Source organism: Nesoenas mayeri, assembly GCF_963082525.1.
Source record: "Nesoenas mayeri genome assembly, chromosome: 4".
Classification (NCBI taxonomy): domain Eukaryota; kingdom Metazoa; phylum Chordata; class Aves; order Columbiformes; family Columbidae; genus Nesoenas; species Nesoenas mayeri.
The window spans coordinates 57872457-57889408 of NC_137540.1; the positions used below are offsets into that span (position 1 = coordinate 57872457).

Here is a 16952-nt window from a genome sequence, read left to right on the forward strand (position 1 = left end):
GCTACAGATTTTGAAGGCTCCTTACAAAAAAAAAAAGAAGAAAAAAATGTAGGCAGTCAGTGAATTCTTTCATACAGTACAGCATGTACGTATTGGCAAGGAGTGAGCCCCAACCACAGGGCCCTGGCAGTGGCACCTGCTACTGAGGCAACTAGAATACCCCGATGGAAGAGCTGAAACTATTTAGTCATCACTAGGTAAATTGCTTGTGTTCACTAGAGCAAGAAGTTATTTCTTTAGAATGTACCTCTAAAGAAATTCCTGCTCCGTATTAATATTTTCAGACAAACTGAATAAAAGGCACTGTTGCTCAAGCAGTACATTTGTTGTCTCCAACTGTTTAAAAAAAAAATAAAAAGGTGTTTTTAAACAACGAGCTCCTGTTGCCCTAAGAAGGCTTCCTTGTTACCTCATAGTAATTTCACCTCTCCCTACAAAAGCTCAACATAAAATTGCTTTTATCTGACGCATGTCGAGTCTCACCTTTATATCTATCTTTATATCTAAAATTATGAGTTAGTATAACCGTATGCATTACAAAATTATACCATTTACTTCAGACATGTCTGAACAGCTAGATCTTCAAACTATACAAAAATAAAGTATGAAATCTTACAAAAGGAGGACATTCAGACATTAATAGCTAATCCAAAAAATATAATAACTTATACACAGCAGTAAGCATAAGCAATGCAGCCTACAACAGCTTTCAATTAACCTCTGAAACAAGTATCAGCTAAAACTGGGACACTGCCAAGCACAATGTTTCCAATTTATTATCTTTACCACAGTACAAACTTTCACAAACCAAATGTCCATGGTCTGTCAGTCTGTAAACAAAAGCTATCACACCCCTCTCCTCAGTTTAAGAGGGTGAATATTTTCAGTCTTCAGTCAAGTTTCATATCCATCACTTGCATAAGGAATTAAGAGCCTCTTCTCTTGTTAAATTACTTTTTCCTTTTTTTTTTTTTTCGTGTCATACAGCCTGCAGTGAAATAAAATCACAGTGGAAGTTCTGGGGAAAACATGATCGTTACAGCAGGACTTGAACCATTCTAATAATAAATGCATCTAACAAAGCTTCCCATAATAAAAGCATGGCATTTCCATTTCCAGAAATCAAGTCAATTAGAAATCCTAAGTTCTACTTAAAAAACCCGAAAGATCTAAAAGTGAAAAGATTCATCTTCTCAGTCAAATACAAGTCTTTCAGTTTCACTTGCAGAGAGACTCTTCCAGTCCGTAAAACAGTAGTGCAATTCCATTAGTTCTACTTCTTTTATTTTTCTTAAAGTCCGGTAGATAAATGTCCTAGCTCTATGGAAAGATAGGAAGATGCTCCAGTAAACAAGAAACTTTGGCAAGCCCAGGAAGGCTTACTAGTCCATTAAAGCTTAGAAGTCCAAAGTGGCTTAAAAATGGTTTATGAATAAACTAAACAAACAAGACCAACTAAAAAAAAAAAAGAAATAAATAAGCAGAAATGAATGTAAACTGTCTGAACTTTTTAATGACAGCTGGCACAACCTTTGACAGTACAGTCAGTTAAATATAGTTGACCTACAGAGCATTCCATTAGGGCATCCAGCCTGGAATGCTCAAATGGAATTACATTCCTAAAGATTTAAAAAATAGACTTCTTATAACATTACTATAGGTTTCTTCTGCCCAGCTCACTTAGACTTCTTCTTAAAGAGGCTTTTTATTTTTGATGGCTTTTTGGTTTTTTCACCATTTTGGTACAGGTCCTGTGGTATGCTACTTATCCTAGGGACAGAAGCAGCTTCGTGGCTGGGTTTGCTATCACTGCTGGCTGAAGAACACGAGGTGTGTCGAGGCTTTGGGACTGGGATCCCACTTGAAAGCTGGTTCATGCTGCAGGACTTCTCCAGGATTCCATTATAAACTTTACTTGCAGGACTAAAGATCATGCTCTTAGTTTCTGCCATGCCTACACAGTCAGGAGAGCCCCTAGAAATATCTGCAGTTAGAGAAGAGGAGTCTCCTGTAGATGATTCCTCCAGTGAGAAGTCTTCTGGGGATACTTTCTGAGGAGAAAGTGCCTGGTACATCTCAAGACTTGCTGGAGGAGATTGCTTCCTTCCAGTGGAGGAACTTAGCGAGTCACATTCCGAACCTGTTTCCTGTGCTTCCCTGAGTCAGAGCAAAGAGAGGAGAAAACATTATGAAATTACTGTTTCCTTCTGGCAGTTAAAAAGAAAATTACTTTAGAATCAAAAACATTAGTCTAAAAGCACCACCCACACTTAGTAGTTAATTAATAAAAAACATTAAGTTAAACACTTTAACTTACAACTTGCATTACATCATTTTATTATCTAAACTTAAGGTAATTAATTTGTGCAATCTTGTTTTTGTGGGCAGCAGCATCTACCCAGAATTAGTCATTTGTATCTCACTGCAAGGAACAAAAACTACCTTTCTGGCATGTGAAGTCAGAAAAGTTATGAAATGAAAGAAGGAGATTTAAGCCTATCACATACAAAAAGTTTCCTCAGAACAAGTGTCCCTACCTTTCAACAAGCTCATTTGCTCCTTCCAAAAGGAATTTAACCTTTTCCTATGAGGCCATGTAACAAGAGTAGATACACGCTCAACATGCTGTAAGAATTGTGTTACCATCCATCTTCTCTTCGCCCAGTAGCTGACCTTGCTTTTGATCCTTGTTTCAGATGTAAAAGCCAGTAACATATTGTAATGGAGAATCAGGGTTAGTTCAGTGCACCCTGGATTTTAACATTACTTAACTGTATATGACATGCTAGCTATTTACATACACAAACCAGACAAGAACTCCCTCTGTTCCACGTGGATTATATTAATTTATAGTATCCTACAGATTACGTTAGCTCTTGGCTTGCTTCAATCTCTAATTCTAAACTGTTAGTCTCAAATAATCCTACAAGAGTTCCAAGTGCTGTTTGCTAATCTCCGTACCATTGTTTATCAGCAGAGAAGTAAATGGCTTCCTCCTCCTCTTCAGTTCGATAAAGAGCTGGGCAGCTCGACACAGAAAGGATGTCAGGGTCAGGGGAGTGCAAAGCATGCTGAGACTGTGGAGATGATGGCACAACATTGCGTCTTGATCGACACAAGCTACTGCTTCTTGCCAGTGTGCTGGGAGGTTTTACAATGGACCCTGAGGTAAAGAAAAAGCAAACCAAAACCCTCCAAGTGACATTGATGTTAACAGTATCTACTCTGAAGACTAAAGAACAGGTATCCAGCCACAGTGACTCAAACAACTTCGACATTGTGCTACTGTTGAGAGGAAAGAAAGACTAGAATCACCTTATGCATTCCACAGTTAGCTGAAGCAGCTAACCATGATGCAACTGCAGCCGTTTTGTGCCTGTCAAATATTACTGTGACCATGTGCAAAGTTCTGGCGCACTATGCTCTCTTGAGAACAAAGAGGAAGGTTCTACTGAAACTCCTGACTCTTTATAAACTAAAAATAGCAGTGCTGAAATTAGTACGCTACATAACATCCTGCATTTTGTGTGGCACTTGGGAGCTTATAAGAATAGGTAAAAGTTTTACAATGTAGGTACACCTAACCAAACAGCCAACTGAAATGCACTGCATTAGTTGAAATTACATTAGACATGGAACACCAATTTAATTTGTAGAATGTGATAGAAAATACATAATTCAACCCCATTTTTAAGCTCAAGAATATTCTAATTTGATAACACTTTCTCTTGCCAGGCAAACAATGAATTGACCAGGATAGTATCTAATGGGAATTGACAAAATAAAATGTTCCAAATCCAATTCCTCCCTCAAAAGATTAGTAGGTAGCAATACTTTTATGGAAATAAATCTACAGACCCATTTTCAGCCTAGCTGTTGCAAGTCTCAAGATTTCTCATACCCCTCCTCAAACTGTCCCAGAGAAAGCATCACTGCTTAGCTAAAACAGGCCATATCCTTACTGATGTTCAAAATGTTTACCAAAGACAACAGGTTAAAAAAATTCAATTGTTTTTGTAGACGAGGATGTCTAAATGCATTTTATTGAGATGCCAGTTTAGATTCAGGAAAATTGCAGTTTCTCTTCCTGCAACCTCAGAAAAGCTTGTCATTCTGCTTTTAGTGCAGGAAATAGCAACTTTCACAAAACAGCAACTAGCTGCACCTTTGCTAACACTTAGACTTTGTTTTCTGCCACACTGAACAGAAAAGAAAGGTTTGCAAGTTCCAACATGACAGCTGTCATGTAATTCAAACTTTTGATTTTACTTCTGATTAACTCCCTACTGACCTGCAAAAGAGGTGTTGGTAGCTCAAAAATAAGTGTGTATCATTACAAAAATATTCCTAAAGAAGCAAATGTGAACTGAGATAAGGGAACAAGAGCCCTTGTAGGAAATCTGTACTGTGTGTCCAGGTAAATGAGATGGCATTCTACTTGCCAGTGTTTAAAAAAAAAGTAGGATTGCACCATCAGTGAAGTCTGAGAGAAGTTACAAGCATTCTGGTTCCTTGTAGGATCCAGCTATGACAATTTAACATCTAGAATTTTCTAGTACAAATGAACTCACTACACCAAGAAATCAGCTGAATCCTAATCAGTCAATTGAAAAGTAAAAGGTTCATTATCATCATCCTGTAATGGCTTTGTTCCAGTCTCATACATTTATTTATTTATCTCCTTTGATTCTTCAGCTCAGGATTGATTAAACAGATCTACTACTACAAACTGTTTTAGCCTATGATCCTAATTGCTGCAGCACAAATAAGCCTGTCAGGCAGACTTCAAATTTTGTCCATCTTATGAGATCAAAGGATGCTGGGGCAAGGTAACAGCCCAGATAGTTCACTTTAGGTCCAGAGATTGAAACAGTCTTGCTCATAGCTGACCTATCTGCACACTGCATTTTGCCTGAAGCCTCCTGAGTGAGACCAGCCCTTTTCCTTCTGCCCTTCCTGGTATGTATTTGTCATTTTTTTTCTAAAGGATAGGAATAATTTAGCAGTTACCAAACTAACCTACAACAATTTGATGCCTGAACTGGTTTCAACAACAGATCATTGAGTGTATTTTCCCCCTCTTTACCCACTCCCAAGTGTTTCCAGGGGTTTTTAACTGAGTAGATATTTTAAAAGCTAGGAAACTAAGACAAAGCTACTTCCCCAATGTGATCACTTTAACAAAATCAGGCTCTCATGCCTTACCAAAATTCAGAAAAGCACATTTAAAGTTTTGTAATGTTACTAAGATTCAAATAACTTTCATCACTGACTGAGACAACATCTATTAGGTAGATACTTCCAAATAAGCTGAACTTTAACAAAAAAAAAATATTGCAAAAGCTTACATAAAGTTTCAACTAAGTATGTTCTTACAAACTGTGCAGTCCTTCTCTAATCATAGTTCCTCTGAACAAACTGCAGTTCATTCTCTGGCTTCATTTCTACGCAAGAGCTGAATGAGAAGAATGACTGAAAAAATTCACAAGTCTGAAGTCTTCTACACATATCCAAGTGTTCTGTCATTTTAGACCATCCAGAAAGTCATAATAACAAATGGAGCTCTTCCTTTTGCAATCAAACAGGTTTCTCCATACAGACTTGGAAGTTCAACTCTAGGCATTCGTATTTTATTGGGCCATCCAGGAAATTTGTTGCTTAGGTTCAAATCAAAGCCCACACAGTGAAGATGACTAGAGAGACGGTTTTCTTTAAAAGTGATCAAAACTTGCACTAAGTAGTATTGCAAGGCGATTAATGAACTTTTCAATGTAGTGTACGATTGGTACATTCAGAAGAAAAACACATGCACAAGGCACACTAAAGGAAGCCAGCAAAGTGGTGACCATTCTCCTTACACTATTTTCAAATACAGTTCTCATTTATTTGGAGAATTCCAGCCCTGGAAGAAAAATGTACGCATATGAGAAAGTTTTATTCCCTACTCATTCCTGAGGTTGATATTGCTTGTTTGGGAGCTCATTTTTTATTTGTCTCTAGAGTCCAGTTAATCACAACTTCCATCAAACTGGCTCTTGTATTGACGCAATGACTCAAGATACAAGGGTGGTCTGAATTCCCAGTGTGTATCTTCAGATCAAAGTCCAACCAAAGCTGAATCTCCCTCCCTCCAGCATTTGGCCTCTCTGCCTCACACTCAGACAACCCTCTGTATCCAAACAAACATTCTGCCTGAAAGCTTTCCTCGGACAACAACAGGATTTTGTTCCAGACACTAAAGTATGCTTGAAGAGCTATGTAGCACGCAGCCTCTCAAAAGGTGTGATCATCCTGGTAGCTCAAGGGACCCTAGACTAACCCCATTCCTTCCATCTGAAACAATAAATGTGCTAAGAGAAATTTAGCATTACTCCTAAATTTTTGTTTAAGTGGCAACCCAAGCATGACAAGCAGACTTTCAAAACTTCAGCTGGATTCGCCCCTGCCTTTCCCTCTCAGAAACAGAATAAAGGCTTTTTTTCTTCATGTTATCTTTATTGCAAAACCCAGTTTTCAATTCATGCAAATCCCAAAAGATGCATTGGAAATGCTAGATATAACTTGGGTCCTTTTGATTTTCATCCAATCCTGTTTTATTTCAGCACTCCTTTCCCACCTTACTTTAAAATCCCATGCTGTCACAACTTTTCCCCTTTCTTTATACTGAGCTCACCACTTACCATGAAACTGTGAAACTATTGGAGGAGTATCTTCATCTAAGTCATCAACTCCCCCTGCTATTGGGTAGGGAGGAATGGAAACTCGGGGCATAACTACCCAGCTGTGATCAGAGTAGAGAGAGGAGGTCAAGCTTGGTAGCCCAGAATTGTGTGCTATTTGAAAACCACAAATCTTCTCAATCTGTTGCCATCGATAGAGACGCTCTCGCAAACATGTTGTCAACTCAGAGAGTGCTTTCCTGAAGAAAAACAGACATTAAAATTACATACACTGCTCTTAATGATAAAGCAAAAGAACACAAGTTCAGTCACTCCAGCATACCAGAAGATCCATTAGGACTGTCCAAATATTCACACTGGAATGTCTTTTAAACTATTTTACTTAAAAGCACAAAACCACTAAGACAGTAATATATTTTAAACTATTTTACTTAGAAGTGCAAAACCACTAGGACAATAAATTCCATTACTCTCAAAAAATTCCATTGTTCCAGGGATAAATAATCACAAAAGAATATGCATCCTGGTAATACTCTTACTTTGCTTCAAGGATTTTATGGTCCACTTCATCAAGGGAGGAGCTGTGGGCAACGTGTAATGTTCCAAATACAGTGCTTCTCTTCTTTTTTATCTTTTCTGCCTGAAAAGATAAAATGAAATGCATAAAACCAGAAGTCATATACATATACACATGACAAAACATTAGCAATATTGACAGGTAGCAAACAACAACTCAGAGGAGAAAAAAATGCAAATACTTATCTAAATAAATTGCATTTACTATTTCATATATTTAGCAACAGATCAGATAAGTCTTCAAGCAGCTGAAAATAGTCAGTACCTCATCTTTGGCAATTGCTAGTTGCATTTCTGCATGCTGTCTTTTAATATTGTAATATTGTACTTCAACTTCATGTGTTAACTGAAGCCACTTCTGCAAAGCTTCAGGAACAGACCAATTACTTCTCAGCTCAAACTCCTTCTCAGCCTTTTTTAAAGCCATGCGAACCTAGCAATCAAAAAGAAAAGTGTCACCAACAAAAGAACTGACAGCAGAAGAAACTGGAATGTAAGCACCTTTCTACCCCACAGTAACATACTAAGGCTTTACAGAGCTTCGGTGTGTGCAATTGCTGTCAGGAAAGCAGATCAGACATCTGAAATATAGTGCACAAATTTCCATATACTATATTTAGATTTTTTGCGATGATATACAGTCCTTAAGCTAAAGTTTCAATATTTTTGTAAGACAGCATTTCTATTTAGTACAATCAATCCAATCTATTTCTTCTCAGAACAATGAGACAAACCTACTATATCTCATCTGATAATAAGACAGAAAGAAGCTCTTTTTCTTTTGTTCCATGAATCCAACAACATTAGAATAAGCTAATATATAGAGTCTAGGTCTTTTTATAGCTTCAGGATTATTTTACTAGATAATGGCATGACTGACAGAAAAAAATCATTTAGTGCTCTTAGAACTTTTGCATTCAAATCTAGCATTAGAGTTAAGCTGCTTTAAATACACCTAAGGATCTAACAAAACCAGGACCAATTTAAAGTCAAGACTAAAATGATAAACAGTTTGCAGATACCTGTACTAGCTCTTCCTCTGCATATTTGAGCCTACTCAGCTCACATTCAGCTCCCTCCCTCAACTCCCTTAGGCGATGAGCTTCCCGTTTTGCATCATTGATCTCATCCATCATTTTGCGCTCCAGATTTTGCTTTTCCACAGCAACATTTCTATTCTCTTCTTGTGCCTTCTCAAGCCTTCACAATTGAACAAAAAATATGAGAAAATACACAGCATACTTGCTAAAAGTTGCAGTCCTCAGAAGAAAATGTGTCCAGCAACAGGGCAAGAGGCACAAACCAAAACACAAGGGGTTCCACCTGAACATCACACATCACCTTTTCACTGTGAGGGTGACAGCACTAGCACGGGCTGCCCAGGGAGATGGTAGAGTCCCCATCTTTAGACATATTCAGCAGCTGCTTGGACATGGTCCTGGGCAACCTGTTCTACATGATCCTGCTTTAGCAGGTGGTCTGGACAAGAAGACCTCTGTAAGTCCCTTCTCATCTCAGTCATTCTATGATAGAGACTATGCAGGCTTCATGGATCAGCAGCAACGTGATATCCACATCGGACAAAACATGCAAACTTTTAAGTGAACTTTCATTAAAGGTATAAAATGATCAAAATATGAGTCTTCATAGACAACGGAGTTAAAGGTTAATCAGAGAAGACTATTAACTCTCACACTGCCAAATAAACAATAGAAAGTAATCAGTCCAGATCCGTTTCAACCTTAAGAGATTAAAAACAGGAGAAGTGTTCTCATTTCCATGTATATAAGTATTCCAAAGTAAACTAATTATATGAAAACAACAGTATATGCTCCTATATCTGTAGGTAAAAAAGACTGAACTTCTATTCTCTACCTTCATCCTCAAGTTCATATTGCCCACTAAAACATGCAGGAGGAATTTCTATTCTCCCTCCCCAACAAGAAAAAAAAAAAAGAAAGAAAAAAATCACTGAAATCAGCATTTCCACACAAAATCAAGATGAACAAAATCCATAGGCAGCCTAATGAAAATAACTTATGACTGTAAAGGATCTATATTTGCATTTAACCTCAAAACAAAAGGAGAACTAAACACTAACTTTTTATATTTTTTTTTACCTTTCCTGCAAGTCAAGAAGACTTTGCTCTGCTGTTTGGAGACTTTCTAAGTCCTTCATCATTTTTGTGATGTGTTCTCTTGAGGTTCTGTTCTGAGTATATGCAAACCAGCAGCCTCCAAAACCAATAACTATAGAAACTGTTAATATAAAATCCTTCATCCAGTTGTGAGGGGGACCTGTGCAAAGAATAACATGATCAATAACTAGGTAATTGATACAAACCATGGACTTTCCCTCCCCCCCACCCTAAAAGATGACTGAACCTGATGGTAAACAGAATTCCAGCTCATTTATCTCAAATCATCTCCAACAACTACCTTTCAATTTTTCAAATGTATTCCAGAGCCAGTAACTCCACTCAAATACAATCATCTTAATCTATACTAAAACATACATTACATTGAGGAAAGCTTACTAAATGTTTACAGTACATAATCTGTATCTTTGTTCAAAGGAGTTCAGAGAGAGTTTCTCCAATTACACATTATGAGGCCAGTATGAACTTCAGTTACGGTGAAGTAAGTTCTCCCCAGTTTGTTCTCCCTGGGATACCCTACACAGAGTTAAAAACGCACTTGTAGAAAATGAAGTAGATGTTAATAGGGTACTGATAGAGTATCCGATAGCAGCACTTTTCAAAAGCAAAACCTGGACTGTCAAAGTATCATATCCAAGATTCACATACACTTCTTTGTTAGTACAGCTTTTATAGTCACTTGTCCCTTTGTATAACAAACTTTTAAAAGACAGTTTCTGATAGCATTAGAGGTACAATACAAACAAAAAGGTGGGGTTTTTTTTCCTCCCTAAAAATCTCCAGCACAGCTCTGTCAGGCTAACTCAGATCAGCTGGGCCAGTTCAGATCTGGCCTGACTTTTGCAGTCATTCACTACTCTCCAAACTCACCACCAAGCTCTAGAAAGGCTTCCCAGTTGAGGAACACCCAACACACACAGCACCACAACAGATGTGTAACTGTGGGGATGTGGTAGGAAATGTCTGCATATGCTACAATGGTTCCGATGTGGAACTGCTGCATAAAATTTTACTTCACCTAAAGCCAAGTCTGCACAAAAGGCACTGGTATTGGATTTGCACCACTATCTCATTTTTCCCTTCCTTAGGGAAGGCCATCTCCTCCCACTTCAATATCCCAGCTTACACTGTACAAGCTAATCATGAGGTTAATATAACATTAGCTGTAAGTGCAATTTAAACAGTCAAACACACTTAGAGGGCATTTCTTGCCACACAGAAGCCAACATTCATCTGTCAGTTGGAGTTATACTAAAATATCTACATAATATTACACACAGAAGTGAACCTTTGTCCTGATCCCAGAATCTTGATAACCTTCATTAATTCATTAGCCATGCCATTTAGTTCACAACACATGCCAAGCAATCCATTAGTACATCAACAAAATATCCTACCTACAGTATAAAGTGTCACTGAAAGTATTTTCTGTTGAATTCTTACAAGTAAGAGAAAAGAAAGAACTCCAGAAAGTTACTAACGTGTGAGAGGTCCAAATAAAACAACATCCAAGGCTTTAAGCTGAAGCTTCTGTCTATGGCTCCGGTCAATTATTTTCAAGTGAGAGATCATGAAGGCATGTTCATTTACTGCTATCCTGTTAAGGATAAAACAAAAAGTTACCTATTCCACAAGCCATATTCAAAATTAGCCTACAGAAAAAAATACCTGAATAGCATTTCCCACAGTTACACAGTTTATAGCTATGTAATTAGATAGATATAACAAAATGACAGTAGCAGCATTTTAAAGAAAGGCATATCAGCATGTGGCAAAGAATGAATGTCAAATCAATTCCCTATTCTTTTCTTTCTGGAATAATCATAAACCAAAACCATCTGGCATAGTTAAAGGTAATAGTATGTTTGCAGACTTGTGACACCAACTCTGAAATACATTCAACACGCAAATTTATTAGTTATGCTCAAGAAAATGGAATCTGCAGGTAGTTTCTGATGTATACTCATATGACAGATTGTAAGTTGTTCAAAAGAAAATTCACTACCACATAGCATTATGTGATCATTGATAAAAGCTTCACCAAAAAAAAAAATGCAGCCAGCCCTTCAAACCTGCAAGGATGATTATCTTTTCATGCATTTGACCATATCTTGTGAGACTTCAGGTTCACATAGCTGTTCCCACATACAAACTTAAACAGCAGCCTACAGGGAATTATGTGAAACTAGTCTAGAAGCATTCACCTGGGAAGTGTTGTTCCATTGACATTGCTGTCTCTAAAATTCTTTTCATACTGGGGCAGCTCAACAAATTCTGACAGCCACTGAAGAGTGTCCTCTTGAGTCCAGTTATGAACTGAAAAAAAGTCAGTTCAATTACCTTTAATTTTTTTAAAAGCCCATAGAAAAACATAGACAACAAGCAGTAGAAAAGTACGTTACAGTGAGCAAGAGAGTTTAGCCAAATATAATTGCAGAAAAATTAGCATTAACATTCACCAAGGTGTTTCTGGCATTTTGCCTTTTTCATTATATGCTTCTCAGAGGAAGCTTAGATCAATTATAAACAAAATAAGCATGGAACCAACAAAAACATTTCTTTATTAAAAATTCCACAGAATAATTTAGTGTTTTGCTTCAGTTTAAATCAGGACAGCATCTTGTGACTTTTATCTACTTAAACTGATCTCAGCCTCAATCCTTTTGTTCTTGTCAGCAGGTGCTGTAGCCATTTAAGGCAATGCACCAAGATCTTTCCCAGGATGATGGCTTAAGAACTTGTTTTCACTAGAATCTTCACATAGGCTCATGCCTACTAACCTCAAAATGAGAGCAGAGAGGAAAAGAGTAGATTGAACAAAAATACTGAAAGCCAGCAAAATTTTAACAGGAAAACAAATCTTAAATATGTTCAAAATTGCTGTCTTGCATGCAGTAATATTCCCCCTAAGAAAAATTATTTAAATATGTAAAGAACAATTAACAATTTTCCTTTATAACATCAGTCTACACAGCCTTTCATAGCTACGAAGATGCTCTAAGAAAATACCATCCCCACAAATAAAAAAATAATTAAAAAATATATATATAAAAATTCACATTTCTGGCCCTTACAGGTCAGCTGCTCCAGCTTCATTCTGAGAAAGTTGAAGGGAAATTGTTCTCTCCATTTGTGAAGTCTGCAAAAGTTTGCCTGCACATGAAACAGCCTCCTTCTGGACAAAAATATCTTTGCATGAACAGACTTTTTTTTTTAAAAAAACATTTTTCTATCTAAAACTACTTGCATGTGAAAATGCTGGTCAGAGATTTCCTTAGAAACCTTACCACAAAGACACATTCTTAGTGGTAAATTTTGACAATGGTCCTTTAGAAAGGGCTGCTGAAAGCTTGACAGGTAACCTACAGGCAATAAAAATTTTTGAGTTCAAATTCATACTGAAACTGAAATAAGGACTTCTAGGTCTCTTGTCTACACTGGCGTAGCTGAAAAGCTTAAACATTTCAGATCTTCTTCATTCCAGACAACCAGAGACAGAACACATTTCACAGACCCACTTACAGCTTTAAAAAATAAACTCACAGTACAAAGCACTTGTATGCTACCTATGTGAATGGCTGCACCTCCTTCCCAGCACGTTGTCCCTTTTCATCCTCTGCTTTTGAGGCAAAATTTCCGGGTCTTCATCTTACAATGGTCTCGGTTTTGTCAAACTATTCTAAGCTTTTATGCAAAATGCCTGGTCTCTATTTGTAAACAGATTATTTTGACATTGCAAAGATTCTTAACTTTTTTTGCAAAAAATAAGTGATTAGCTTTACAAATCCTTCTGAGCATCTCAGAAGGGTGGTACGATCATTCAGAAAAATGCCACCTTAACTGCAGAAATATGTTCATAAACTAATCCAAAGCAAAAGCATTGTTTTGATGTGACATAGGGAAAAAGTTGCCTACAATAGCTACTACACACTACAGACTTTATCACTGACAGTACAGAACATGCAATGTCAGACATCACATAATTCACTGAGTTTCTAAACTGAGGGAGGTGGCAGGGGGGCAGGGAGAAAAAAGAACATCAAGAAGTCTCACTTTTACTGCTGACAGTATTTTGTAGTCACTGTTGAAAAGTACAAGTTTTTACTTCTACATAATTCAGTAGTAATTTTAAACATACCATCATGTAAAAAATGAAGTACATATTGAAGTCACATCTGTTCTACCATATACATCTGACATGTCAATCAGATCTGTTCTGCCTCTTAGACTGGTGTGATGTTTCCTTCATAGAATATCAAGCAAATTTCCCCAAACAAACCACTAATATTTAGGAAAAAATATTTTACTATTCATCATTTATTTCTGTGTCAGATATCTCTGTTGATACAGAAGCCACGAAAAGAAACAACCGAAGCCTATCCCGAAACAGAATGAGAACTTGTACTTCCTGTATTCTTCTTACACTGCTACTCATCTACATCAAAATTAATTTTGATTACTCTTTGGTATATGTTGTGCCTTTTTAAATGGCAACTCACCATCTAAACTAAGCATAATCGATACAGACAGGCAACTCTTATTCTGGGATTTCACAGCCTGAATCTCTGCCCATGCACATATTTCACAAGTAATATAGATTTATATATAAACTAATTATGCATTAGCAGAATTCCAGTGTAAGTACCCACAAACCCCTACATTTCCAGGTGGAACCAGACCCTGAACAAGACCATCCCTCCCTTTCCTAAAGCACCAGTCAAGCCCTGGGAGATGGATTTTTCTCAGTGAAAACATTCAGACTGTTTCTTTTTGTTGATAGTAATATATATAGATCATATAGAAGATAAGAAGTACTGATTGACTTGCCTGCAATGAGACCTTCTGACCAAAATATATGTTTATTCTACAGCAGCACACAGTACTGAGAAGCAAACTGACCTTTCTTCAGCAGAAGCAGTTAGTCTTCTGAAACATGACACAAGACAAGCGATAGACACCATGTGTACTGGAAATCAAGCACACCAGCTGAAATTCATCTTGATCAGCATTGCCAATCGGAATGTGACAGCTCCAACTAATTAGCTGAGGTTGTAACTTTTCCTTATTTTAAACGCCCAAAAAGAATACAGTGCTTCAGTCAGTGGAGTAGTAACTGACAACTACTTTAAGTTAAATACACATAGCATTAAAAAGTAACCATAATATCCTTCCCTCTCACACCTATTTTTACAAATAGATGTCTTGAGAGAGGATGTCAGCAACACGCCTTAGGCAGGCAGCTGTAGAAGCCACAGTGTTTACACCCCAGTGCAGCACTTAGTCCCTAGACTTGCATCAGCTGTCCTATTTCAGATCACAAGTTTTGTGGTGTTTTTTGTTTATTGGTTCAGTTTTGCTTTGGTTTTGTTTGTTTTTGATTTAACTGCTCTAATAACATACCTGAAGGTGAAGACAGCAAAAGTAGTGTCAAACTGTCCCTGTATGAAAGTTGCTCCTTGCTAACCTACATTAATGGCTGATTAGAAGATCAGGCTATATACCACTTTTTCATGTTAAATTGATCATGTAGCACAGTACTTCAGAGTGGGGAGGTGTGAAGTAAAACAACATTACACTATCAGCCTCGGCACTCCTATGAGCCTCCTGCTCCTTTCAGAAATGAAGTTACATTTGGTAAGAGTATTTCATGGCAAGGACTGAATGACAGCCATACACTAGGCTTACAAAGTTGAGAACAGGCTGACCAGGCAATATAGAAAAACAGAAGACTTCTCTGAATCAAGTAAACAGGCTTCAAAAGTTTGTTTTATTTTAGCAAGACTTTCAGCAGCAACATCAGTATGACATATGCTGCCACCAGTAGGTTTTTAAATAGCATGAAAAGTCAAAAGAGGGGAGTGACCTTGAGCATCTTTACCACAGTTTAACACCACAACCCTTGCTTCCTCTCACGCAGAAAGGCCAGTCCACAGTACCGTACTGGTCCTGCCTGGCACAGCACCCAGCATTACGTAACCCATCCTTACCCAAGCCCTGCTTGCATATGCATTTCCAGTCTCCAGATGTTTAAAACCTGAGACAGCAAACAATTAAGAAAGTGCAAGGCAACCATAACATCTTTGTGGTATGCAGCTTAGTCCTAGTTGCTGCAACACCACTTGTGCAACTTTACCTGAGAATAAAAGTTGATCACACATACAAACAAAAAGCTTTTTTTTTTTCTTTATCCCCTAGTAAATAAGGTACCAGACTTTAGGTCACCTTCTACTCACCACAGAGAAGGAAGAAGAGTTAAAGAAAAAATATACACACAAGGGAAGGAAGAAGCTTTCTTGTATTACAGAACAGTCTGCAGGACATACTACACATTGAGTATCAAATATGCCATAACGGTAAAGAGAAACTACTATTTAAAACAGTTTGTAAAAACTAGTTTTTAATACAACTCTGATTATTCTGAAAAGAGTAAACCATTCATGAACTCCACGTTTGACCACTAGTTTTACTTTCCTGCAATATCAAGTCCCAAGGGACAATGCTGCTTCACCAAGAATACAGCACCATACCTATTCACCAAGACAGGTCAGAGAACTACACAGTTGAAGACACCAACACGGATTTTACAGACCCCCTTACTATCAAGACTAAATACCTACACATCTATCTTCAGACGGCAACTTCATATGATCTTAGTCCATTAGAGGAGCAAAAAAAGAGAAGTCGGACACCCTCAAGACACAAAACTTCCAGAGATAATTGTACAAAGACTGGTATTCGGACATCAAAACAAATGTTCATGTGTCACCTTTGCTGCACTCACAACTACCACCTCTTCAAGGCCCTCGTAGAAAAAACACTGAAGATGCACCTTGAATTTTAACCCAACAATAACTACTATGCTTGATACTTTAGAATAGCTGAAAGGCTCTGAATAGGTATAAATACTGCTTAGTTAGAAAGGAAAGGAGATGGTCAAAGCAAATACCATAAAACAAGCATATACTGGCATTTACGTTTAAGGAAAATACACACACAGTAATGGAAGACAGAGGACTTCAGAAAGCAGTGTTTTCTATGCTTTAAACAGCTATGATAGTTCCTCTAGCCATTCCTCTAGATGGAATTCTCTGTAGAATTACATTACAAGATTTTAAAAAATGAATGGTCACAAGAAGCAGAAGTAACATCAACCAAACTACATTAAGTGACAGTGTTGTTTTATACTAAAGGACTCATTGAAACTGTGCAGCAACACAGCATAATAGGCTGGATGCCGATTTAAGCTACAATATTATTCCCTCCATGCAGGTAGAACCTATAGCAGCTTTGAAACACTTTAATTTGCACCAGTACGGACTTTGCCTTAAGGATTCTGTATCAGATGGGGATACCAAAACCTGCCCAGTGCCAGTAATATTAAAAAGCAATATTCTGAAGCTGCTTTTTTAATTTTATGAGGCAATTTTTAAAGCTTTAAATAGAGCTAATCCTCAGGGTTTCATTAACTTCTCAAGCAATTCTTTAAAAATAGCATCTGTTTTTCTTTATTCTAAAAGGAGACACCGAAGAGCAATGG

At 37.5% G+C, this 16952-nt stretch overlaps 1 protein-coding gene across 2 annotated transcripts in view; it reads right to left on the reverse strand.

Moving 5' to 3' along the window:
- Window positions 1-1296: 1296 nt before the first annotated feature.
- STIM2 (stromal interaction molecule 2) overlaps window positions 1297-16952 on the reverse strand; it is a gene marked incomplete at its 5' end in the record, with an annotated part of 65119 nt that continues 49463 nt past the window's right edge. For both annotated transcript variants that reach the window (XM_080344527.1, XM_080344528.1), the window contains 9 exons: window positions 1297-2157; window positions 2962-3163; window positions 6681-6919; window positions 7220-7320; window positions 7522-7689; window positions 8279-8456; window positions 9377-9554; window positions 10897-11012; window positions 11620-11731. In XM_080344527.1, the coding sequence (XP_080200653.1) occupies window positions 1677-2157; window positions 2962-3163; window positions 6681-6919; window positions 7220-7320; window positions 7522-7689; window positions 8279-8456; window positions 9377-9554; window positions 10897-11012; window positions 11620-11731 (1775 nt within the window). In that variant the 3' untranslated portion in view covers window positions 1297-1676. The remainder of the gene's footprint in view (window positions 2158-2961; window positions 3164-6680; window positions 6920-7219; window positions 7321-7521; window positions 7690-8278; window positions 8457-9376; window positions 9555-10896; window positions 11013-11619; window positions 11732-16952) is intronic.